Below are 25,836 nucleotides of genomic sequence, written 5' to 3' on the forward strand. Positions count from 1 at the left end.
TTTTTTTTTTTTTTTTTTTTTTTGGTCTTCCACTGATATCTCTATAAAGGCACAGCCTAACTGATACTGTGTCATAGCAGGTTTAAGTTGATTCAGCATCCAAATTTAGTTGTTGGTGGGATCATGTAACTAACATATCCTGTAAAGCAGGTCACATGTGTTTTGCTGAACTTTTGGTTATAAGAAGATTAACATGGTATGCCCCTTCACATAAGCCACTTGACTGATTTCCCCAGGCTGTGTTATGCCCCTGTGGTCACGTGTCAGCGTGGCTGATAGAACGTGCTCATTTACACGTCTGGGATTTGGCAGGCTCTTGTCTCTGGCAACAAAGACAACTGGGCCACAGGTCCGTGGAAGTCATATTCACATGGTGGCAGTCAGAGGGTTCATAAACGCAGACTTAGTGTTCAGTGATTTGCCGAGTATTAACTGTGACATTTACTAAAGTCCCATTAGCTAAAGTAAGTCATATGGTCAACTCAGAACTAAGAGTTTCTGGCCATTTTCGGTCTATTGTAAAGGGCATGGTCATCATGTTTGGCTTTCTCTTGGCTCCAGAATTGCTCGTGACCTTCTCAGAGAAGGCCAGCCACGTGTTCAGTCCGTTCCAGTGTGCTTGTGTGCTGACCTCTGCTCTGGTCGGGATTGCTGTCACTCAGCCTCTTTCCCAGCATGAACTTTCTCATCAAGCTGTAAGAATGGCTCAGGGAATCCGGGCCTCTTCTCCACCCTCTGAGGGGCTCAGTGAAGTGGGTTGGTGGGAATGCCTCTGTCTGCTTTCCGTCCACCACACTGAGCCTTCTCTCTACAGCATTCTGGGAGAAGAGTGGGCAGCAGATACAAGGACACATGTCACATCTCTCAAACTCTCCCCCCGGCTGCTCGGACATGGGAAAAAGAGAAACCTGCTAACACTTTCTCTTCTTGACAGGCGCCCCCAGATCATGCAGGATGTTCCCCGAGATGAAGAATCCCTTATGTTCCAAATATCTACTGGCTCATCTTCTTATCCTCTTTGCATGTAGATAGAGATTGGGTTTGGGTGTCACTGGGGTTGCAGTTTTCAAAGATAGGTCAGTCCCGTCACATATTAGAAGCCCTGCAAGGAAGTATCAGTTGTCATCACCTTGATCGAGTCTGGGTCATTGATAACTTCTTTTTCTTTTCTTTTTTTTTGAAACTGAGTCTCAAGCTGTCACCCTGGGTAGAGTGCCATAGTGTCATAACAACTCACAGCAAACTCCAACTCTTGGGTTCAAGAGATCCTCTTCCCTCAGTTTTCCTGTTTTTGGTAAAAATGAGGCCTCACTCTTGCTCAGGTTGGTCTTGAACTTGTGAACTCAGGCAGTCCACCTGCCTCAGCCTTCCAGAGTGCTAGGATTACAGGCATGAGCTACCGTGCTGGCCGATAGCTTCCTTTAAGATAAATGGTGAGAAAGGGGCAGAGTATTGCCACTATTTGTTTTCAACTTGGGCTTCAGCTACACAACCAGAAAAATTATACTCAAATCCCAACATACATTTTTTTTTTATCTACACTTACTTGCTTAGTTTAACACATGATTTTCTCTTTAATTGGAACAAGATGACTAGATCAGATCCCATTTCTGGTTTGCTCTATTTCAGGGCTTGATTCTGCTGATTATATATCAGCAAAATCTGTGCATGTTTATTCCCGGCAAAGAGACATTGCTTTGCGTTGGCCTCAGAGTTAACTTTTTGTGGACCTTCTTTATTATATTTAGAAAATAGAATTATATACCTGTAAGTTTTATAGAAATATTCTTAGCAATTTCCAGGTAAAGCCAATTATTGGTTTTCCTTTATGATGAAGTGATTGAAAATAATCCTGTTATCTCCCACACAGGTTGTGATCTGAAACTACTTATAATAACTGGTTTTTCAGACTACTGAATAATTACGAGTTTTGTATTCTGGTTAATCTTTAAAGTTGAGAATTGTTTAGTCTTAAAAAAAAAAAAAGAGGCTGGGCACAGTGGCTCATGCCTATAATCCTAGCACTTTGGAAGATTGAGGTAGGAGGATCTGTTGAGCTCAGAAACGCATGGTTAATATGAGCTGTGATTGTACCACTGGGTTGCCTGGAAGACAGAGCAGGACCCTATCTCTAAAAAACCCAAAAACAATTAGCCAACTGTGATGCACATACCTATAGCTCCAGCTATTGGGGAGACTAAGGCAGGAGGATCATTTGAGCCCAGGAGTTAATGAGATTGCATGAGTTGTGATGATGCCACTGCACTTTAGCCCGGTTGACAAAATGAGATCCCATCTCTATTGGAAAAAAAAAGGAAAGGAAAAAGAAAAAGACCTGCCATGTTGCCATGTACTTCCTTACCTATAATAATGAGGGGTTTAGTTACTGAGAACAACAAGATGATGAGGTATGGAGCATAGAGGGATGGAATTATATGGGTTTAAAGTTTAAAAACTTTCCTAATGAATGTTAATTGATCACTTGATTGGAGTGATCATTTTTAGCAGTAGATTTCCTATATATCTCCTGTAATTAAAACAAAAATGAAAACTTTAAGTTATAAAATATGTTTCTGCTATGAGTCTATAGGGCCCAAGAGCTACAGAAGTTAAGATTACTTAAGGAAGGGGATTGCCTTTATTAGAAATGTACCTTTGTAATAATTTACTTCTTCAGAAAGAAAACAGATGTTCAGAGGGAATATCTGTTGAGCAAACGCCCTCCCCAAGTTATAGTATTATCATTTGTTTTATTGGGAATTTCAGGAATAGAGTTTATTTAACCATGCTATCAGGACAGAATTGATCTTTACTGTTGTTGGTTTGTTGGTCGTGAACAGTTGTTTTGACAGCTATAGAATAAGCTCGCCATCAAAGCAAGTCAGTGGAAATCATACTCTTTTTATATCCTGCTTTGAAACTGTCATGACTTACTTCTCTAGTCTAGAGAGCTTGACCCGGATCTGAATACCAGAACAGCTCAACACTGAATGTGTCTGGAGTTCTCTTGTAAGAAATTCTCAGAGTGAACACTGACCTTGCTGCTATTGGATCTTTCAGGAAATCTGGGTTGGGCTTTCATAGTATCAGTTATGTAATACTACATTTCTTTATTTCTCTTTGACATGGACTTAGCTTTATTTAAGTGATTGAAAAGCCTGGCCAATAACACACACAAATATTGGATTCAAGAATATCTGTGGGCTCGGCGCCTGTGGTTCAAGCGGCTAAGGCGCCAGCCACATACACCTAAGGTGGCGGGTTTGAATTCCCAGCCCAGGCCCGCCAAACAACAATGATGGTTGCAACCAAAAAATGGCCAGGCGTTGTGGCGGGCGCCTGTAGTCCCAGCTACTTGGGAGGCTGAGGCAGGAGACTCGCTTGAGCCCAGGAGTTGGAGGTTGCTGTGAGCGTGATGCCATGACACTCTACCCAGGGGGATAGCTTGAGGCTCCGTCTCAAAAAAAAAAAAAAAAGAATATCTGTGCATATAACTACAAATAGGTCTGTATGTGTGTGGTCCAGTAGGCCATTTAACCAAGTGAAGGGTTTTTGAGGCCTAAACTGTTCGTGAGCAACTGATTATAATAAATATGCCAAATATATTTTTACTTTACTACTTAACTAAGACAATGCAGTAGAAATAGTAGTTGTAAAATTCTCAAGTATTTAGTATATGGCAAATCTACTTTTGAATGCTATACATGTATTAAATCATTTAATGCAACACTTCAAATGTGAGGGCTACCATATGCATATAAAATACCTATATTAATCTTAGGTTCCTGAAAATGTACATGTTGAATGTTCTTGAAAATGTACATGTAAATGTAAGGCTATTAATTTATGTATGTATGTATGTATCTATTTAGAGACTGGGTCTTGCTCTGTCACTTAAGCTGGAATCACTGCAGCCTTGACCTCCTGGGCTCAAGTGTCCTGCTTCACTTGAGTAGCTAGAACTACAGGTGTGTGTCACCACACTCAGCTAATTTTTTTTCAGTTTTTCATAGAGAATGTGGTTATATTTCTTAGGCTGCTATATTGGTTAGGCTGCTCTCAAACTCCTTGCTTCAAGGAGTCCTCCTGCCTCAGCATCCCAGAGTGCTTGGATTATAGGTGTGAACCATCACACGTGGCCTAGGCCTATCCTTTTAAATACTAGAGCAATGTACAAGCCCATGTAATATGAGGAACATGTTCTTGTATATGAAGTTCTTTTTTTGTTAACACCCTAGATTGGACCACTAGTTTTTCAAATTCCTGGGAATATGATAAAAAGTAGATAGGGCTTTGCTCCCTTCTTTTCAATTCTGAATGATTCCCTATTATGATTTTTCCTCTGAGCTTGGTTCTGTTCAAGTTGGTCAGTGAGGTTTGTGTTAGTATTATCCTCCTGCTTTAGCTTCATTCTTCTTGTTGCAGACCAGGCTAATATGTGAGTAGAGAGCTGAATATAGATATTCTAAAGGAAACTTCTTGAAATGACACCTTCTTTGTGTGATTGCATGGCTTAAAGCAAGAGTTACGAATAGCATCGTTCCATTGGAATGATTAAAAAAAAAAGTGGTGCACTATCTTAAGCTAACATTAGAGATATTGGGTTTTTTTTTTTGATAACCTACAATTTGAATAATTTTATGCTGCCTATTTAAATAATTCCCCTGGGGTTTCTCATATTTATTTTACTTTACATTCTTGCCTAAAGTTGTATTATTTTCTAATATGCCCCTCCTTATAAGGCAAATATTCATACATATTTTTCTCTGTGTTTACAATTTACTACTCAAAAATCCCCATAATTTCTCGTCACTTTTTTATATTATTTAATAATGATAAGCAAAAATATTACTTGATGAAAAATATGCCTAGGAGTTTCCAACAATTTTCTTAGTTTACAAAGTACATAAAATATTACACATGGTATAACAAGTTAAATCCATATATAACAAATTAGGATTACTACAGGAAATCCTAGGGTTTACCCTATAAACCCCTCAAATATGGCTATTCCCCATACTTTTTTCACTTTAAATTCTTCATTGAGTCATTTTACCAACCTACCATCACTTTTCAATAAATAAGGCTCAGAACTATTTTTCAGATCTTGAGATTTCCCTATCACTTCCTGTATCTCTTGCATGAGGTAACATCACTCCTGCCTCCCTGCCGTTGTTTATGAAGGCCTATGAGATCAGAAACCTGAGATTTATCCTGGTTTTTCCTTAACTAAAAGAGACACTACGTAAGGCCTATAGAATGCTTCTTCAAAGTGTGTCTCACTCATGTCTTCCATTCCCGTCCTATGAACATAACTAGAATTATGTTCTATCCAAGCATAAGCTTTATCATCTTGTGTTAAAACAGTAACTACCAAACGGGTCTTCTCCCACCACCAAGGTCACTATGTTTTAGCATGTGAAGGTTTTCCTCTTACTTCCTTGGTTCAAAAATATCTGGCTCCATAATGCCTACCAAATGAACCCCACATTCTTTCCCTGTTCTCACAGTTGGGCCCTCCTGCCATCCTCCCATCAGGCTTCAACATGTGTTATCACACTGTCCTTCAGACTCTGTCCCCAAAGAAACCAAGCAATGGCCATGTGTCACCCTGAATACATCTCTTATTTATTTTATTTTATTTTTTATTTTATTTTACTTTTTGGCATTGGCTCATACTTCAACCAGTGCCTGAAGGCCCTTTATTACATTTTGTTTTAGCAAAATTATATTCATGCTCTTAGGCCCACCTTCCTGGATCTGCACCAAAATTCATTGCTCACCCCTTGGTTCTATGTTAGCAATCGATTAGTTCATACATTTCCTTGCGTTCACACGCATATTTTTATCATGATGTTGTAAGACTTCTGAAGGACTGTTCTTGGAGCCATCAAGGGCTAACCTATGTTTTATAAAGAGAATCTGACAGGGATTTAACAAATGTTTGTGAAATTGAACAAATTGTACCACTTCTTAATATTTATTAAATGTGAATATAATTTTCTGAAGTAATGTAAAATGTGCTTTACATCAACCATACATATAATTATATAAGTTTGTGTATGGATGTATACATATGTATATATGCACACACATATACATATAGACACAAAGGTTGCCAAAAAAGTATACATATTATTGGGCAATTACAAGAAGTGCTTACATCATCATCCACATACTTCTAATTATGGCAAACGACTGCTTGAGCAATTCTGACCCAAGTGTCCATTTGTATCATTGCACATGCCATTTTAGTGTCTTCCCTAACTGCCACCAGGGTAGCCAGTTCTCTACAATACAACACCTTTTTTAAGGCCCCCCAGAGATGGAAATCAAAGCTCATTAAGTCAGGAGACATTGGAGAAACTCAGCCACACCTCTTCGCTCCATCCATTGTCCTGGCAAATTCTCATTGAGGTAAGCTATCAGTCTTGGTGGAAGTGCAGTAAGGTGCCATCACATGGGAGGTAATATCAATTATTCACAGAAATCATTGCAGGTGACATAGATGTGTATAACATGGCTAGGGACATTTGGTCAGTAACAGTACCTTCAATAAAGAATAGTCCAATAGGTCCTTTAATGACAGTCCACACCAGATCCTGAGGCCCAGGAAATTGACTTATTTTCCATGTGAATGTATTCCATTTGGGGCATGTTGGAGACTCTGTTGCATACTCACACCTCCCTTGTTCTCATACTTCACAATGTTCTTGAACTTCAAATACCACTTCAGGATGGTCTTGTTCTCCTCAAACTGACAGCCATGCTTTGGCCAATTACTTTGACTTCCCTGCCTGTGGCCTGGTGACACTAGCATTCATTTGATTAATGCCATCTTTTAAGTAAACTTCATACCACACATTGCTACTGTAACTCAATTCAATTTCAAAAAGTAGTATGTAGATGACATCACTTAAAATATATATACTTAAAGTATATATGCACATATATGTTTAAGAGAGAGAGAGAGAATGTGTGCATGTATGTGTGTGTATGTATATCTTTAGGGAAGTCATCATTCAATTTTATCATGGACTGATACTTGAATTACAGTGATTTTCTTGAAATACAAACAAATCTCTTCTCTAGTCACTCTGTCCTTTCATTCTTCCTTCCTTCCCTTTCTTCTTTTATTCCTTGCTTTAAGTTAGTGTTTGCTAAGTCAAGTTTTCTTACATCTTATTGTCTCATAAGCTTATTTGAATGAGCTTATTGTTTTTGGTTGATTGTAAGAGCAGATAACTCTACCACTTCTCAGACTGTTATGGGAAATGTGGATTGATTCATTTGGACATCAACTAACATCTTGCAAATCATCACTGCTTTCCATTTTATATTTATATTTATATTTATTTATCTATCTATCTTTTGAAATAGAGTCTCATTTTGTCACCCTTGACAAAGTGCTGCGCATGGCATCATAGTTCACAGCAACCCCAAACTCTTGGGCTCAAGCAATTCTTTTGCCTCAGCTTCCCACATAGATGGGACTACAAGTGCCCACCACAACACCCAGCTATTTTTAGAGACAAGGTCTCATTCTTGTTCAAGCTGGTCTCAAACTCCTGAGAGCAGGCCGTCCACCCACCTGGGCTTCCCAGAGTACTGGGATTACAGGTGTGATTGGACCTACAGTATTAATGTGTGTGTGTATCATAACTTTTCTTCAAAGAGAATGATGGTTTATAAAGGAATTTTCAGTATGAGACGATAAAATGGTGTGATGGGGAAACAAGAAAGTATTGTAGTAAGAAAAATTGTTGTTAGGGGTGAGGTTAGAAATGAGAAAAAAGAAACCTGTAACACGATGTTCCAAGGCCATAAAGTAAAAACAAATCAGTTCCTAAGAAAAACCGTAGCTATTCCTAACACTGAAAGCAGAGGAAAAAATTCCTCCCACACTTCTTTGGAATGGGGACATTATCATACATATAGTAAAGAATATTCTTTGCATCACATGTATGATTAACTCTGCAATATCATGGGGAGGTCCTTCGGAGTTACCTGTCAAATTATACCAGAACACAATTTTGTTAAATGTATTCTCCAGGCTTGGCGCCTATAGCACAGTGGTTATGGTGTCAGCCACATACACCAAGGCTGGTGGGTTCAAACCCAGCCCCAGCCAGCTAAACAACAATGGCAACTGCAACCAAAACATAGTCAGGCATTGTGCCAGGTGCCTGTAGGCCCAGCTACTAGGGAGGCTCAGGTAAGAGAATCGCTTAAGCCCAAGAGTTTGAGGTTGCTGTGAGCTGTGACGCCACAGCATTGTACCTAGGACAATACAGTGAGACTCTTGCTCAAAAAAAAAAAAAAGTATTTTCCAGCAAACGAAAGGGAATAGTTCTGGTGTCAAGCTTTCACATTCTTTTGACAACCGAAGTACCATTTTTGTATTATGAAGGAATAGATGGAATTACAATATTTCAACTAATTCTCCATATTTATTTTTTCTCTGGCCAAGTTGTTTCAGCCATCAGTTTTGAGACTGAGATTCCTGATAAGTATGATTTAAAGCAGCTCTAGGTGGAGGTCAAGTGAAGAATTTGAGATTTTATTACTGATCTGTGTTAAGGCAACGTATGTACATCTCATGAAAACTAAATAGTAATATTACATGCTTGGATAGTCCCAAAGCCTTCTAAATTGAGGTGAACAAAGTGAATACCCATAGTTTTAGCTAGAGTTTGTATAAAATATGTGGAATTTATTCTTAACAAAATTAAAGGTTTATTAGGGAACTGCCAATCCACATTATAGAACGTGGATATATAGTGACGTGAACCTGAAAAACTGTTACAAAATTACAAACAACTGTCCATCTCATTTATTCAACTTAAAATAAAAAGGCCTCTTGCAAAGCACCATTTGAACATTTAACAGTCATCAGTCAGTAGCGATATGTGTACCTTAGTAACTGGAAGAAATAGTGTTCAAATAGACTAAGTCACTAAGAACAGTTAACACTTAGGAATATTTGCCAAAAAGCATGACTTGGACTTTACAACAGTTGGTCTATATAATCCTTGCCTTCTGAAAAATCATTGTGATAAAATCTATGATAGTTGACTTTATAGTATCATATGTTGGGGCGGCGCCTATGGCTCAGAGGAGTAAGGCGCTGGCCCCATATGCCGGAGGTGGCGGGTTCAAACCCAGCCCTGGCCAAAAACTGCAAAAAAAAATAAAAAAATAAAAAAAGAATGACATAGTTTTCCTCAGAACTATCTCATGGCCTACAAGTCATTGATAATTTTGATGAGAAATTTTCCGTATAATAGTTACCTTTGGAAGAGTAGTCTAGAAGGAAATAGCTCTTCTCCTGGGTTCCTGGAGTCTGGGTATACCAGGTTAACACCCTCATGAGTTCTATTTAAAATAGCTAAAATGTAAATGGTAAGAAACTCATCACCATGTGTCTGAACAAGCAGTAGTCTCCTGACCAGGAGGGAATATGAGTATTAAAACAAATAATATCCACACTGCCAGGAAATGAATTCAGAACTGGAGAAAGAACTTAGGTCTGGGGAGGGAAAGACAGGTGGGAGGGGAGCAGTGTCGTCTCCTGTCATCACTCACTGCACCTCCCCCTTGCAAATGAAGAGATAACGAAGATCTATGATTGGATGTGCTGGAATGTTCTTAAATCTAGGAAAGGCAGCATCCCAGGGAGGTGTCTTTTTTTGTTTGTTTTGTTTTTAAGAAGCCTACTCATCATGTTTTAGGAGAGTAGATTAGGCTTTGAGAGAGGGCTTGTATATAAGGGCCTCCTGAAAATTAAAATAGGACTGGTTTCAGTTGGAAGATGCAGCTGTTATTGTCCCAGGAGCAGACCTGTCAGCGTCCCAACAAGGACGTATATACAACGCAGCCAGTAGATTCTCAGTGAATGGAAGTCTGCGATTCCAGCCCAGCTCGCTAGCACCAGGGTATGCATTAGGGGAGGAAAAGAGAAACTGAATTGAAAAGGTCTTTTTCTCACCGAGTAAACATTTTTTGATTATATTTTATGTTCTTCTGAGTTAATTCCTGCAAAACCTATCAAATATGCCCAGTAAGTAGGATCTGCCCACAAAACTCGTCATGTATAATCCCCAGAGCTGGATCACGTGGGTATTTTATCTTTATAACAAGGAGCACTGTAACAGCATTGGTTATACTGGGCTTCAGTGGCTGGAGTACGCGTCCCTCCTTCCTGTAGTGAACATACACACGTTATTTACTCAGCAGGCTCAGCCATCATCTCTGAGCAATTGAAGGAGCATTAATCTTGTAGTAAACATAAAAATCATCCGTTCCTGCTGTGGGGAGGAGCAGTGGGACGCGTTGGCTTCCTATGTCAGTGAATTCAAGGCTGAGATAACTTTTTTGCTTGTCAAGTTGCTGTCACTTTGTTAAGAATTAGAGGTTGTTTGTTTCCTAAATTTATAACAATATTTCAGTCTGTTACAATTAAATGAAAATGAGCAACTCTGGGTTGTTTTCCGTATGAAAGAAAAAGGTTTATTTCATCACTTCTGAGTATCTTATCATTGGAGACTTGTATCTGTTTAACTGACATGTCATATATCAAAATGTGACAGCCACGAGGTCTCTATAAGAGATTCCCAATGCTGCGTCTTCATAGGAGTACAACTCATGTTACTCAGCTGTTTCTACAAGAGGCCACTGACTATCATTCTCTACTATTTCATGAGTTTCTTCTCTGCCTAGAGAGGCAGTACCTTGCATGCTGAGCTGTCTTCGGATTGCAAGAATTGAACTGTTTTTGGAGAAAATTGGTGCAAACCCATGAGTATCTGCCGCCCATTCTGGGCCAGCACCCAGGGAACCCCTGGCACCTCCATAGTGAGGATGCTGACGCATGTGTACAGGCAGAAACACATCTTCCTTGCCTTCACCCTGAGGTGATGCACACATGGGGCAAATGGCTTAATTGGCCAGCTCCTTCTGCCAACTCCTGAAGGTAAAGCTGAGCCAGTATTCACTCAGCAGATAATGCCTTGGGCAGCCACCCTGGTGTGAGTCCAGTCTCCATGGAGTGCTCTTTCTGTTTCAGAAGTGCCTTGCATGTATGATATCACATCCCAGGAAAGACATGACTGAAAATACATCAGTCATGATGTAAGCAAACCATCATACAGTTTTAGAAAACCGTATGAACTTTCGTCACGCCTGTCTTCAACATACCACGAGGCCTTGTCAAATTGACCCTCATATCATTCTCAGCTCTTTGTACTTTGCTTCATCACTTTCACTACTTCCCTGGTGCAAATTGATCTTACCACTGGGCTATCTCAGTAGCATCCTAAATGGCCTCCCTACTTTTCCCACCCCTTCTCTAATGCATTTTTCACACTGCCATTAAAATGGTTTTTCAAAATGTCAATTTGATGATAAGCACACACCCTCCCAGCACACACAGGCCTGTGGGCGCTGAAGTCCCCACACATTTAAAACTTTTCTTTTGCTTCTGTTTGCTTTTAGGGAAAAGACCACGTTCCTTTATGTGCGCCCTCAGGTTTTGCCTGGAACCATGTTTCTAATTTGCTGGGTCAAGCTTCTAGAATTGATGTGGAGACTTGTTATCTCTTCTCCCTAGTAGCAAAGGACATGGGATTTCATTCCTGTAACTTCTGGTGGTGGTAGAGGCTAATTTTGGATAGATTTTCCTCTTTCAGGTTACTTTCTGGAGGTCTGCCGTCCTGTTGCATAGCATGTCATTATTTTTGGTATGTTAAAACTTCATGAATTAATTTCTACCAGTGTTTGCTTTTAAAAATGATAGTATTTTGATTGGTAAGTTTATGTAAAGATGGGAGAAAATTCAAAAATTGTAAAAATAAATCACAGTTGGAAGCTTCTCCGGGAAGCTTCATCAACCCACGGTCTATGATTACAGAGCTTTTGAAGAAAAGCTCCCCCTGACAGTCAGAAAGTAGTTCTATTTGGTTGGGTTTTTTTCTGGTGTTAGATTGAGGCTAAATTTTGTCACATAGCTAGAAAATTGTTTGTATTTATGGTAAAATTTCCCTCATAGAGACATAATATATTCAGAGACACATAAGTTATCTTTAAGTATTTATTCCCATCGTTTTCATTCTTTACGGTGAAACATTTTTACATATAATGTTTGATGTTTTAAGGGCTGATCTTTTTATTTTCCAAGATGTTCCCCCCAAAAAACTGCCATTTTCAGAATCTGTCTTCTCCCTCCAAATAAAACAAACACCTGCCACAGTTTGCCTTCAAAATGATAAAATCTGTTACTGGATGGGATAAAACGGTGGACTGTTCTCTCCAGAAGAATGATTCAGATGCATGAATTCCTTCATCTTTTTCCTCTCGCTCCCACTCCCTTACTTCCTTAAAGACCATGGGGTCCCAAGCACTCTGATTTAAGGTGCTCCAGTTCCAGGAGGAAAACTGGGAGGAGCTAAAGAGAAAGTAGATTTTTTCTAAAAATAATTTGAAACTTTGTTTTAAAAAAAATGACATTTGAATTTCTGAAGCTTTTCTGGGTTTGAAGTCAAGTGGATGATATTTTAGTTGGAAGGAAGTTTCTCAAAATATTTATCTTCTATCTTAAACTTCTTCAGATACATTGAAAGAAGATCAATAAGGGATTTATGACTCTTTTTAATTTCTCTAAATAAAAATCATAAACAGAATTATGTTGTTAAAATACTGATTTCTCTACATTGTTTTGTTATGATTTAAAGCCTTGCTCTTGCATTATTACTCAAGTTGTTAGTCATTGTTTAGATTGAAATTAAATACTTGTAAGTCTTAATTTTATAGGGATTCACATATTTTCAGACGTATCTTTTTTCTGGTTTTGTAATTATTTGTGTAAAATGGATAATAACAGTTGAAGCGTTATTTACATAATCATGGTGTTCAAGAGGACCTCAAAGGAAGTGGGTCTTTGGAAATTATTTTCAGAATTGGGACAAAAATGCCTGAGTACATTGAGTCTGTCTGGCTGCCCAGAAACTTTGGGAATATGTAAATCAACTTACTTGTACATGACTTAAAATTTTGAAACAATCTCACTCTTATAGGAAAGTGCAGACTACAGTACCAAGAACTTATTTTTCCTGAACTATCTGAGAGTTAATTGCCAACTTCCCCAATACTTGTATTTATACCAACAAGGACATTCTTCTACCCAACTGTAATGCACATCAAGATGTTAACATTCTTTCAAAACAACCCCCTTTCTCAGACCTCCTTCCTCCTCCCCAGACCACATTTCCCCAGCCGTTTCCATTTGGGATCCCCTGGTCTTCCAGTTGGGTTTCTCTTACACTCCTCAAAGGCGCCAGCTCAAAGAAAACATTTTGTACTTTATCGCCAAACTGGAAGCGTTCCTCAATCTTTCTTCGACATTCTGGGACTTTATAATTCTGAAGATAACAAGCCTGTTATTTATTTCATAAAATGTTCTCATTTGGGGTTTTGCTCCTGTACTTGGGTTACGAATCTTTCACATTAATATATGGAAGTGATGTTGTGTTTTTCTCATCACATGTTTTTAATTTACCCCATTGCTGCTGTTGTTAACTCTGATTTCCTGGATCAGTGTTGTTTCTGTGAGCCTTCTCCATCGGAAAGTTATTCATTTTTTTATTTCATAAATTTATGTGGGGAGTTACTTTGAGACTATGTAAGTACATGATTTCTCTAGAAACTTTTCGATTTATTCACTTGTCATTTTTTTATTCCATGTGTCACAATTTATTAGTGTTTTCTAATTTGATTTTTTTTATTAAATCATAACTGCGTACAATTATGGGTTACAATGTGATGATTTAATATATAATGTGGAATGCTTAAATCAGACTGATTAATATAACCATCATCTCACTTATTTTTTGTGGTAAGACATTTATACTATACTCTTAATAGTTTTAAAATAAACCATTGCATTATGCACAATAGGTGGGGTCCCACCAAATACCCACCCTCTTCCTCACCTCCCCTTGCCCTCCTCTCCCCTCCTTCTTTCTGGACTGTGGTTGTGTTTTGTCATTCCTATGGATGTGTAGGTGATGATATATTGGTTTCATAATAGTATTTAGCCAATGAGAGCTCCTTCTAGCTGGCTTCTGTGTGCATATGATACGTCCTTATTATTCTTTGAGTACTGTCTCATACAACAGGCTGATTCTGGGTATGCCTTCCCCTTTCCTTGTGCTAGTCCTGGATAGCCAGTCATTTCTGTAAAGACCTTTGTTTCCATTCTCTAGTGTCCACACTTAGATCTGCATACTAGGTATGGCCGTCGCTACTGAGTGTCACTGCTTCCAGCCTCTCTTGCTCCACACTGCTAGGGAAGACGGATCTGGTAAGCTTATGTGAAGAGTGCATTCATTCCTATGCTCACTCATTTCCAAATCATTTCTATCTGTATATCTATAAAACCATGTGTTCACACCAACACTTCCAATCCCTAATGAACTTCACACTGTTTATTCTGATTTTTTTCTTTATATAACATTTGATGGCTCAGAAAACTTATTTATATTCATTTACATTTAGCACAATACAGTGAAGCAGCCCAGGTGAACACCTTTTGTAGCCTGATTTGATTTAGGCTTGCTGGAGTTTCTAACTTTTGCAAAAGTAACAAGTAATGGTAGCAGAAGCTAAATCCAATTATTTCATGTTTACTATTTTTGTCTTTATGTCTTTCTAAAAAACAAGAATAAAACTTTGAACTTTAGTTCTGTTTTCTTCTAGAGATAATAAAAGCTGGGTACAATGGTTTATACCTGTAATCCAGTGATTTAGGAGCTTGAGACAGAGGATCACTTGAATCCAAGAGTTTGAGGGTGCAGTGAGCTATGAATGTGTATAACTGGAAGTCAGAGTAAGATCCTCTTTCAAAGAATCAAAAATAAAAATAATAAATTTTATAGTTTGGTAAATAATAAATTTCTATAAGGTATATTATTATTTTGAGACAGAGTCTCACCTTGTCACCTGAGTGGAGTGCCATGGCATGATAACTCACAGCAACCTCAAACTCTTGGGCTCAAGAGTTCTTCTTTCCTCATCCTCCCAAGTAGCAAGGACTACAGGTGACCTCCACAATTGCCCAGCACTTTCTTACTTTCTTATTTTTTCTTTTTTTTTTTTTTTTTTGTAGAGTCAGAGTCTTGCTCTTGTCTCAGGCTGGTCTTGAACTCCTGAGCTCAAGCAATCCATCCTCCTTGACCTCCCTGTGTTATAAGATTACTACCGGCATGAGTCACTGTGCCCAGGTGGTCAATTATTTTAATATTCAAAGTAAGGCAAACATTTGCATGGATATACAGGATATCATGACATCTGCTTGTTAGTAACTATAAGCTAATAAAAAGCAATGAGATTTTTGAAAGTGATGGTTATTAGATTTTATTTTCATGAGATTTGTACCCCTAAGAAAGGAATAAAAGCATTACCCTGTTTCATAATTATTTATTTAAATATTCAAGTATTAATAGTGTTACTAACTATGCAAGGGTACTTCATTTTGTTCTTCAGTGAATGTTTTTTTTTTAAATTTCAGATTAATATTTGAGTACAAACAAGTTAGTTACATCGTTTGTGTTAGTTAGTTAGAAGTTTAAGTTGTAGTTGAACCCTTCACCCAAGTTGTGCCATATCCCCCTACATTGCACCCACCCATTACATGAAATCTTCCCAAACCCCCTTCCCTTCCCCTCCCTCCCCCATTCCCCAACTTGAATATACTTGTGCCTTCTTTTTCTCTTGAGTGGGCCTATAGTAGCTCATCTAATAGTTTCATGTTAGCATTGAGTACATTAGATGCTTGTTTTTTCACTCTTGTGATTTTAAAGAATTTTAAATCCTAAAAAGACCAATCATTTGGTCTAATAATCATAAGGCCATACACAAATAACAATATGGGTCACCCAACTCAATGCAATGTGAAATTGTATCTGCAGCTTTCAGACAAATGATAATTTAATCTATCTGGGGTTTGGGGTTCTGCTGTGTAGACATTACTTGGCAATTTGTAGGATAATTGCATACATGGCTTCTAAACAAGTTGGTTTCATTCTCTGCTGAGAGAGCCTCGCACACTCCTCAACATGGGAAGAATATTTCATAAAATGGAGCTTTGCTCTGCTCTGTGGGTAGCTGGTTGGTATGCTGAATATTTAGTAGCTGCTAATGAGACTCTTATCAGCTTATCAATGTCCAATTTTCTATTCTTGCATGGCATAATTCTATGAGAAATCTTTGGAGACTTTTATATCTAGTAACTGCCCTTAAGAGATACCTAAAATCTACTCTGAAATAAAAGCTTCTCTGATTGATTTATAGCCATATTAAGACAAGCATACCATCTGTACATAATAACTTGCAAAGAGGACCTCAGAATAAAAATCCATTGTATCTTATTCATAATTACTTTTTTTGAGGGCCAGATCTCGTATTTGTTAAATATTCCATTTGGAATATCATTTATTAACTGGCATTTTTTCTCTGCTTTAAATAGCTTCTGACTTAACAGCACCATTTGACTTATAATTAGAACTACTTTATTTATATGATTTTTTTCAGTTTTATTCATATGCATATCATTTTGATAATGGCCCAGGAACCCAACTTTGCTATAAAATGTTGATTTAGTTTTTATTTCTTTGCTCTTTATTTTTCTGTTTTCAGTCTCTTATTCAATTCGCTTGTAGGAAGATTGATTTTGAATAATATGGTCATGATGTCAAAACAGTACAAATTATACCCTGCTGCCATCTGGAATTGTGAAAATACAAGCTTTCTTTACACTGTTTTCTTTAAGAAAAGATTGTTTTTTCCTCCTCTTCAGAGATGATATTCTGAAAAGAAAATGGTGGTTTTTGTTTGTACCCTGCCCACTATAGTTCATACCAAAAGATAATGGCTTAAACTCATTGCTGTTCAACAAATTATCAAATGTGCCAACTGGTAACCCTGTGCCTTCAAGTCTCAGAGACTCTGATCTAGCTCCCCATCCAGGTTTAGCTCAGGGTGGTCATTAGCCCCGTATAATAGAATAGGGACCTGTATGGCCCAAGGTTATAGAGTAGATGTGTTATATCTACTAAAGTCTTATTTTCTGGTCTGCGTACCAAGTTCTGTTATCTGCTCATGGCAGAAGTCCTGCCATTCATAGCACTTCCTAGATAATTAAAGAGAAATTATAGACGTTCCTATGGGGAACTTTGTACAGAGGTACCTTTTGATTTATATCATTTTGCCCACGTAGTTGATTTCTGAGCATAAAGAAACTTCTAGAAGAAAAAAAAATAGTCTCCTCTGACTTCTTGGCTTCATCATTTTAAAAGTTACTTTAAGGATATGGGCATAGTGCTGAGTGTGAGCTCTCCCGGGAAATGACTCAATAGATCCCAGCCTTTTCACATTCTTCCATTTCTAATCCACCTTTTTTATTGGCTACCAAACATGGCAAAATGTTGACTCTACATAGACCCAGTGCTAAATGAATGAGAAGCCAAATGATGTATCAAAAGGTGGATTTTTTTAAATGTACATCTATTTTAATATTATTATTACATCCCATGGAACTTTAGTGTTTAATACTATCTGCTTAAAAAATAAAAACATGATCAAGTAGTAAAAAAAAAGTTATACCCTTCATCATAAGTTGACTCTGATCAGGAGTTTTCTTGTACATAATGAATATTTGAGAGTAGCAATTGCCATAGAGAAAGCATGATATGCAGATAAATCAAATCTAGAAGGCATTCTTGAATTTTTACTGTATGTATGACCTGGAACAAGTAATTTAATTTTACTGAGTCTTTGTTATATGTCTAGAGAAAATGAGAGTACCCATACATTCTTCAAAAAACTCTACAGGCTCAAAAACCTGTATGTTGGAAATATAGGACATCATAGCACTTTGTAGGGTACAGATGTGACATTAGGTTAATATGATATTGTTATTAAATTCCATTCCATTGTGGATGTGAATCTGTTGACAGATTTCCTCATTTCAAGAGGTCAACAATTGATGGAGTTATTATACCTAGCCTGTGGGAAACTTTGTACAAAGGTACTTTTTGATTTATATCATTTTGCCCACATAGTTGATTTCTGAGTGTGAAGAAACTTCCAGAAGAGAAAAAAACAACAATAGTCTCTGTGACTTCTTGGCTCCATCATTTTATTTATTACTTTCTTTAGGGAAGCCATATAAACTTCTTAACGTAACCTGCTCCCCAAGATTATAGATACTTAATTACCCTTCCCAAATAATTAAAAGAAAAACACCTCCCATGATATAAGGAAAAACAGCTAGTTACAGTCAAAGAACGTTTTGACACCCCAAATACTTAGAGCTGTTTGCAAGATTCATTTGGGGGAACAAATGATCAGACAATATAAAATTTCTTTGTTTGTACTTTTGATTAATCAAATAGCCTAAAATCTTATTAAAAGGAAGAAATGATGTCATCTGCGAGAGTTGAAGCAGTTACTTGGCACAGATTCTACATTTTAAATTGACTTCCATGTTTACATAATTCTTGTTTTTATGATTTGTATAGAATATTTTCTTACTTGAAGTTTATTGCTGCAATTCTTATTATATTAAGCCTTAGAATGGTATGTTTCTCTTCTGTTTAACTCTATGGCTAGAGCTTAGGATAGAGTAAGTACGTATATGCTGTTATTTAACTAGAGGCCAGGCTCTAGTGCCAGGCACTGGTAGACACATTGAATGCATTAGCTCATTCAATCCTCCTGTCAATGAGCTGGGTACCATTACTGTTGCCAAAGAATCCAATTATCCTGCAGATACAATTGAATCACAACAATATAGAGATTCTCTAGATTACTTCATACCCAGTGCCTGGCCCAGTCTGGCACAACGAAGGCCTTCAATAAATATTTGTAAAATGAATAATGCCATCTATTGACTATCTAGCAGAGTTTTAGAACTGATAGTTCAAATTCTCTTTTTCTTACACATATAATGCAAGTTGCATAAATATTTTATTTGACCACCTTAAGATGAACATATATATTTAAAAGCATGAGAGAATTTGTACTTTTTTCTGAGGTATAAAATCCCACTGATTTTGTGCTGCAGAATAATCAAATATTTCTCTAACAGATGAGGAAGGAAGCCTTTCTGCTGTGTATGTATCTATGTGTGATCTAGGACTTTTATTTAAGAAAATTATTCTGCATGTGATCTGCCTAACATTTTTCTTATTTTCTTATGTTATCGAAAACCTTCTTCACTCTGTCCTTACACCCTTCAAAGGGGAAAAAAAAAATGTTACTTCTGCTTTCTGTAAGATTATATCACAGATGCCTAAAGCTTTAAGATATCTTGTCACCTAGAAATCTTTACTCCTCTCGGTGAAATAAGACCCACAGTGTTTGCCTCAATATAAAACTGAGTGGTTCACTTTTGGGGGGTCATTAGATGAATTCCATTATTCTAGAAATAGGATAACAGTGGACTAGAGATACAGGCTCGATTGTGTTCTATTTACTTTCATTTGTTCTCGTGTGAGGTTTTGTTATGTGGTTACAGTTTTGACTTTCTGAAAATGACAAGCAATCTACGAGGGGAGGTCCCCTATAAAATGAAGAACGCAGAAACTAAATTTTGTGCTGCCTTGTGTAGCAACTATGAAAAATTGAAGGAGCCAAGCACACACTGTCCATCTCCATTAAATGAAAATCTTTTACTAACTAAATACAACTAGCGATTGTGAAAATAAAGTCTTTCACAACAATTTTTGTAAATCTTTAATACACCTTAAGACACTGTAAAAAAAAAAAAGCTAGATATAGGATAGGTTTCCCTCTTGATAGACTGATACTCAAATTGAGGAGGCCAAATATATTGCCACATAACAACTGGAGGATGGCTAATGGGTTAAATGAGTGGTGCTGAGTCAGCGCAGTATGAGTTCAGAGAAGCCTGTGAGTGAGTGCTCAAGTCATTGTCAAGGCATCATAAACGTGTAATCACAAGTATTTGTGAAACACTAGGAAGGTTACAGAGTAAATAACGCAGAGCTCCAGCCTCCCTGTGAGCTTATAAGATTCACACTTATAAATTATAAATTGACTATAATAAGGGATTTATTGGTAACACTAGTTGGGGGCTTTTAAAGAGGAGCCCCTGGAGCGGTCTGGTACTCAGAAAAGGGACTCCAAGGGATGAATTCTCCGAGGATAAAAGGTGCTGTCTCTTCCTCGAGATTCCAAGTTCACTTTATTGTACCACCATTCTTGCCGCTTTGTTGTCAGTGATACCTAAGTGTTCAGTATACTTGCCAAATATTTTAATGATGCATTTGGAGAAGCACACCCTTAACATAACTGACATCCTTTTTATTAATGAAAATATTTGTGGTAAATCCGAAAAATTGGGATTTTTCCGGGGATCATGGCAAAGAGTTTTCTACTGAATACATCTTTAAATCCTTTGGACCAAAGTCAAGGAACTCATCTTGTTATTCAGCAAGAGCCCTGACTAGATTAAGCAAGAAAAACTAACTGGGGCCACCTGGCAAGGGGGCTGTGGCCTTAACAGACAATTCAGAGTTTCATGGCTTCCTTTCAGATCTCAGAGGTTCAGCATTTATGGAATTGGAGCAAAGGTAAAAGCATCATTAAAATTATTTATGAATTAACAATGATGGCAGTTTAACTGAGCAAATTATTCAAAAGCTATTACTTAATCATTCACAGACATCTAAGGCATGGCTCCCGTCTAAAACAGGGTTACACTGCTTTCCCCATAGACTGATTCCTTTCAAGTCCTGGGTAGGTCAAGGGTTCTTAACAAGTTCCCCAACGGTGGGAAGTTAAGGCGGGAAAACGCTGACATTCATTTTTCTCTTTCCCTAACGAAACTGAAAGTTTCATATCAGCATATTTCATTAAGACACCAAACAGATTCAAAGAATGTGCTATGTTTCCAGATCTATTACAGCTGCCATTCCAAACAAAATATGTCTGACTCTACGATTCACTAGGCACAAGTATGTAGTAATCTGCCCTTTAATGGCCTCTCAAGATGACAGACCAAATGGCTTTGTGAAGGTCAAGTCTGATTTAAATTGTTGATGAATTAGTCGCTAATTCTGCATGATTGAATATTAATATGGAACTGTGATAAGTAAAGCACTGTAAAGCTTAATGAGCACGTTAATGAGGACAAAATGTTGTGTTTTTCACCTCATGTAGAAGTTTTAAAGCTACTAACATATCGACAATTTGTTAATGTTGCCAGCTGTTTTGTTTTTTTTTTTCCTGTGAAAGTATATATGGGAAAAAGTATTAAGGGTATTGATTTGATTCCTAAGCTCCTGGTGCCACAGATTTGAGGAGCTGTCAAAATTGATGTTATCCAACGGCCAGAGCCGTTTTATATAAATCACTAATAAATGGAGAGGGTAAGAAAAAAGCAATTAACATCTTCTCAGCTACACCCACTGAGATAAGCATTCCAATTAGAAATTTCATTATTTCTACAGTTTGTTTTATGTTGAATACTGAGTTTTATTGCCAAATACCTGACAGTCAAATTGGAAACAAGCCACAACTGTCAACGTGTGGCAGCTCCGGCTATTTGAATCTGTTACATTGTGATGGTCCTCATGAAAGTTTAATGAAGAAAGTGCATTCAAAGAGGTTCTGTGCGGAAGGGGGGACGGCCAGAATTTAATTACCCTTATTAAAAATAAGAAAGGAGCGCTCTTTACATTCTCTGTCCCATTAGTATGCGAGAAAGATCATCCGTGTTGTGTGCTCCTGTGTCTGGAAAGGGGACTCTGGAGTGCTCTTTATGAGCCAAGAGGGGAAAGAAAGGTCATGCAAATGGATTCGACTGCTTTCAGGAGGGCACAAGTCAATTCTGTCAGCTACCCCCAAGGTGAGGACTTCATTTCTTATAAATGGTTATTAAATCTAGATTTCTTTGGTAAGCGCCTTTACTGAGTGTCTCAGGAACCTTAAGGCATTGACATTTGCCGCTGATCCACACTCAGTATTGGCTCACAGAGATGCATTCATAGAAGAAAAGTAAGGACTAGCAGAGCGGTATTTATACATGCAAATGGAACTAGGTAGTTCAACGCCAGGGGGAGGATCCAGTTCCCCGGAAAGTACAGAAACCACGGAGGAATCCCACCATGATTCCTTATTAAACAAAGTTGGTTGCTTTAAAAATGAAACGTAACAACAACAAAAAAATCTAAGAGCTTTTTCAGAAACTCATTTCTGGATGATGAAAGCAAGCAATATAGTTGACTTTGGAGAACTTGGGGTAAATTATTTTTATGATGCTTTGAATCATTTTGTGTGAGTAACTGCCAAGTGAGCTACTTAATGATAGGATGTGTGTGGTGGAGTCGCTGTTGATCATTCTGCTGCCTCCACCCCAGACAACATTGCACCACAGTGTGGATGGGAAGATACTGGCAGAACCTTTCAAGACAAAGGCTAGCCTGACGCAATTCAGGTGGAATTGTCTCAGATCCTTGAAAAATCCCCCCAGAATTCCATTTTAAGTGTCGTTCCTGGCCCTTGTCTACCTTAGTCCCCTGCTTGTGGCTGCTAGGTAAGCATCCAGATACACAGGACGGACGGCTGCTTCCTCACCTTGAGGAATATGTGGTTCATGGCCGTGAACTATTTCCGTGTATTGTTTAGACCCTGCCATGACCACCTGGTCTGATGGGAGATAACTCTGTAGTGAAGCCAGGTATAAAGTCACACTTGCCACAGCTTCTTTTCTTCTGTCACAGGCCGTTAATACCCTCTGTCCTGCCCAGTGGAAGAGCCAGAGTCTAGACTTTTCTTTTTAGCACCTCGGTTATCTCCTGAATTAAGGAGACCTGTTCATTGAACTTTCTCTTTCTCGGGAGCTCAGTAGTCTCCTGACGTTCCTTGTACATTCACATTCAAAATCTCTCCAGTCTTTAATTCCAGTCCTCTGATTACCATTCTACCTGAAGTTCTGTGCAGTAGGAAAAACATAATTATACTCATTAGGATATATTCATAGTCAGGCTTGGGAATCACTGGAGTTTCTCTTAAAATCTGGAAATCTAGGCTAGCATGAGGGCAAGGGATTTGAATGCAACTGCTAGGGGTAACACAGTGAATTTAGGTACCTACTGCTATGGTAGCTCTGAGGAGGAAAATATTAAATATATCTGAGGGAATTTGGAAAAGCTTTACCAAGAAGGTGATTTAGACTGAGTGGCTTCCTAGAGGCACAGAGTCCTCAACAGACCTGATTTGCTGGGGAATCATGAGAATTTCAGCGTGGGCAGAAGAAAAGTTTCTTATGAGAAGAAAAGCGATCCTTAAGAGGCTGAGAAAAATGTGATGTCTTTTAAAAGGATTACTTTACCAGGCAGGTTCAGGAGATGGATTTTACCACATAGGCTACAGAGAAGGTGAAGAACACAGAGGGTTTCCTGCTAGCATGGAGGACGAATCACGATGGAACGTCTTTACTAGGGATTGTAACTTAACACCATTGAGATTCAGGATCTACTGTGGATTTTGGGTTCACTCTGGGTTTGTAGGGGGGAGGGGCACCCAGAGAGAAGCCAGATGCTGCATTTGAAGATTTCTAATACGTCACTCACTGATCTTTTTGCTTTTGAGTCGTTCTAGAATTAAGGGCTAATGAAAGTTTATCAGTGGCCATGAAGGAGTGTTGATTAAATTACCACTAGACACAGCCCCCAACTGAAAGTCAAATGTTTCATAATAAATCTTCAAATACAAGGTCACATTATAATTTGGGTAATTATCACCCATCTAACCAAAACTCCTTCAGTGATTGGGTAGAGCACACCTTTCTAATCCTGGTCAGAAAGGCTGGCAATGTTAGCTACAAGGGGACATGATTGGGGATTAAAGCAGATTTCAATACCTCAAGAGTGGCATCTGGAACAATTAAGTATGGGAGGGGAGAATTGAACTCTGGAAGAGCTGGAGATCCAAAATTAGCAACTTGAACTTTCTTGCTACTGAAAATGGTGTAGACCTTTGGGATGGAGGTGAGCACAGCCTCACCCTGAGGAACATACACTTTGTGTCATGACTGGGGGGCTGCTTTTGCCCTCCTTTCGTAAAGCGTTCTCAGACAATTTAATGGTAAATTAAACTCCCTGCAAGAGAATTCTTCCAGCTCAAACCTTTCATCTCTGTGAAAAAATAGAGAGGAGAGTGGTAAGAAAAGCGTGCCAGCCCTGGAAGCAGATAGCTCCACCCTGCTCGGGTCGTTGCCTGGGGGCTCTTGAAACCAGCCCCGCTGCTTTCCCTTCAGAGAAAGCTTTCCTGACTCAGTGCTCTGATTGAGACAGTCCCATGTTTACAAAATCCCTTTCCTTTTTGCAGTTTGGTCAACTCTACTCATTCCTAAAGGCCCATTTCAAATATGGGGCTACCTTTTGATCCTTATTGACCTGCTCAGGCACAGAGAAGGTTTTTTTTTTTTTGGCCAGGGCTGGGTTTGAACCCGCCACCTCCGGCATATGGGGCTGGCGCCCTACCCCTTTGAGCCACAGGCACCACCCACAGATAAGTTTTTTAATCTGTGCTCTTAGAGAGTCCGCTGAATTCCCTCCTCATAGCCTGTATCAACCCAGTCTGACTCCAGGTTAGTGTGATGGCTCCTGCAGAGACTCTTCACCCTCTGGTGGGGAGCAACATCTTCACTGTATCCTTGTCTGATGCTGCCTGGTTGATGTTAGGGTTTCAGCCCATGCTGACTGAGGGAAAGGGAGACATTTCCAGGCAAATCCCTTGCATTGGGGCCATCTGACTTGTTAACATAATGGTTGTGTCATCTTTTGTCTTACAGAGGATCAGATTCCCAGGGGCTTCCCTACCATTGACATGGGCCCACAGTTGAAGGTGGTCGAGCGTACACGCACGGCCACCATGCTTTGTGCAGCCAGCGGTAATCCAGATCCAGAAATCACGTGGTTTAAAGATTTCTTACCGGTGGACACGAGCAACAACAACGGTCGTATTAAGCAGTTAAGATCAGGTAGGGTCTTGTTACTGTTTCTACTAACTTCTAGAAGTTTCTTTTTTTAGATCCTCCTCTCTTTATTTTTTATTTTTATTTTATTTATTTTTAATTTTTAGGTATTGATTTTTCTCCCTCTTCTCTTTCTCTGTTACTTACTGTGTTGTCCATGTCCGTGACGTCATAGCCTGTTTCAGAGTCTGTTTTCCTCCTCCTCTCTGTGTGTGTTTTGCAGCTTCTGTTTAATCCACATTGCTCACTGCTGTGACTGTATTTTTGGTAATTTTTTAATTTACTGCCTTTCCGCAGTATTTGATGGATCCATTTTCTCCTCTTTCTTTCTTCTTTCTCTGCTTTCTTTTGAAACAAATTTATTTCAACATTGGACTTCATTCAGAACTTGCAAGGAGTTCCAATGGTTTTATCCATTAAAAACAAAATGTTCCTATTATACACTTAAATGATTCAATTTTATGCAAGTGTGTTTTCTGCTGTCTTTTCTACATTTGAACTCATCAAAATATCAAAGCTTAGTAAGTTTGGACACATCTGCTTTCTTTTCACTAATACATAAAACACAGAAATGTTATCTCATGAGTGACCAAGATGTATTTTTGAAAAAGTCCTTTGCAAAGTACCAATGAAAGGAGGGGATTTTTATTACTAATAATATGATTATGAGATCATTGAGAGTGATCATTTTCTACACCTTAGCCACAGTAGTGTGCGCCCACGCTAAAGGTTTTTGAACCCTCCGGTGCCTGGATCTACAGAAGTCTGCTTTGGGTGTA

At 38.5% G+C, this 25,836-nt stretch overlaps 1 protein-coding gene across 15 annotated transcripts in view; it reads left to right on the plus strand.

Moving 5' to 3' along the window:
- PTPRD (protein tyrosine phosphatase, receptor type D) overlaps positions 1-25,836 on the plus strand; it is a 2,156,277-nt gene that overhangs the window by 1,928,903 nt on the left and 201,538 nt on the right. For all 15 annotated transcript variants that reach the window (XM_023508432.1, XM_023508444.1, XM_012813956.2 and 12 more), the window contains one exon: positions 24,875-25,063. In XM_023508432.1, the coding sequence (XP_023364200.1) occupies positions 24,875-25,063 (189 nt within the window). The remainder of the gene's footprint in view (positions 1-24,874; positions 25,064-25,836) is intronic.

Source organism: Otolemur garnettii, unplaced genomic scaffold (assembly GCF_000181295.1).
Source record: "Otolemur garnettii isolate 467f Iridium unplaced genomic scaffold, OtoGar3 scaffold00006, whole genome shotgun sequence".
In the NCBI taxonomy this organism is placed as follows: domain Eukaryota; kingdom Metazoa; phylum Chordata; class Mammalia; order Primates; family Galagidae; genus Otolemur; species Otolemur garnettii.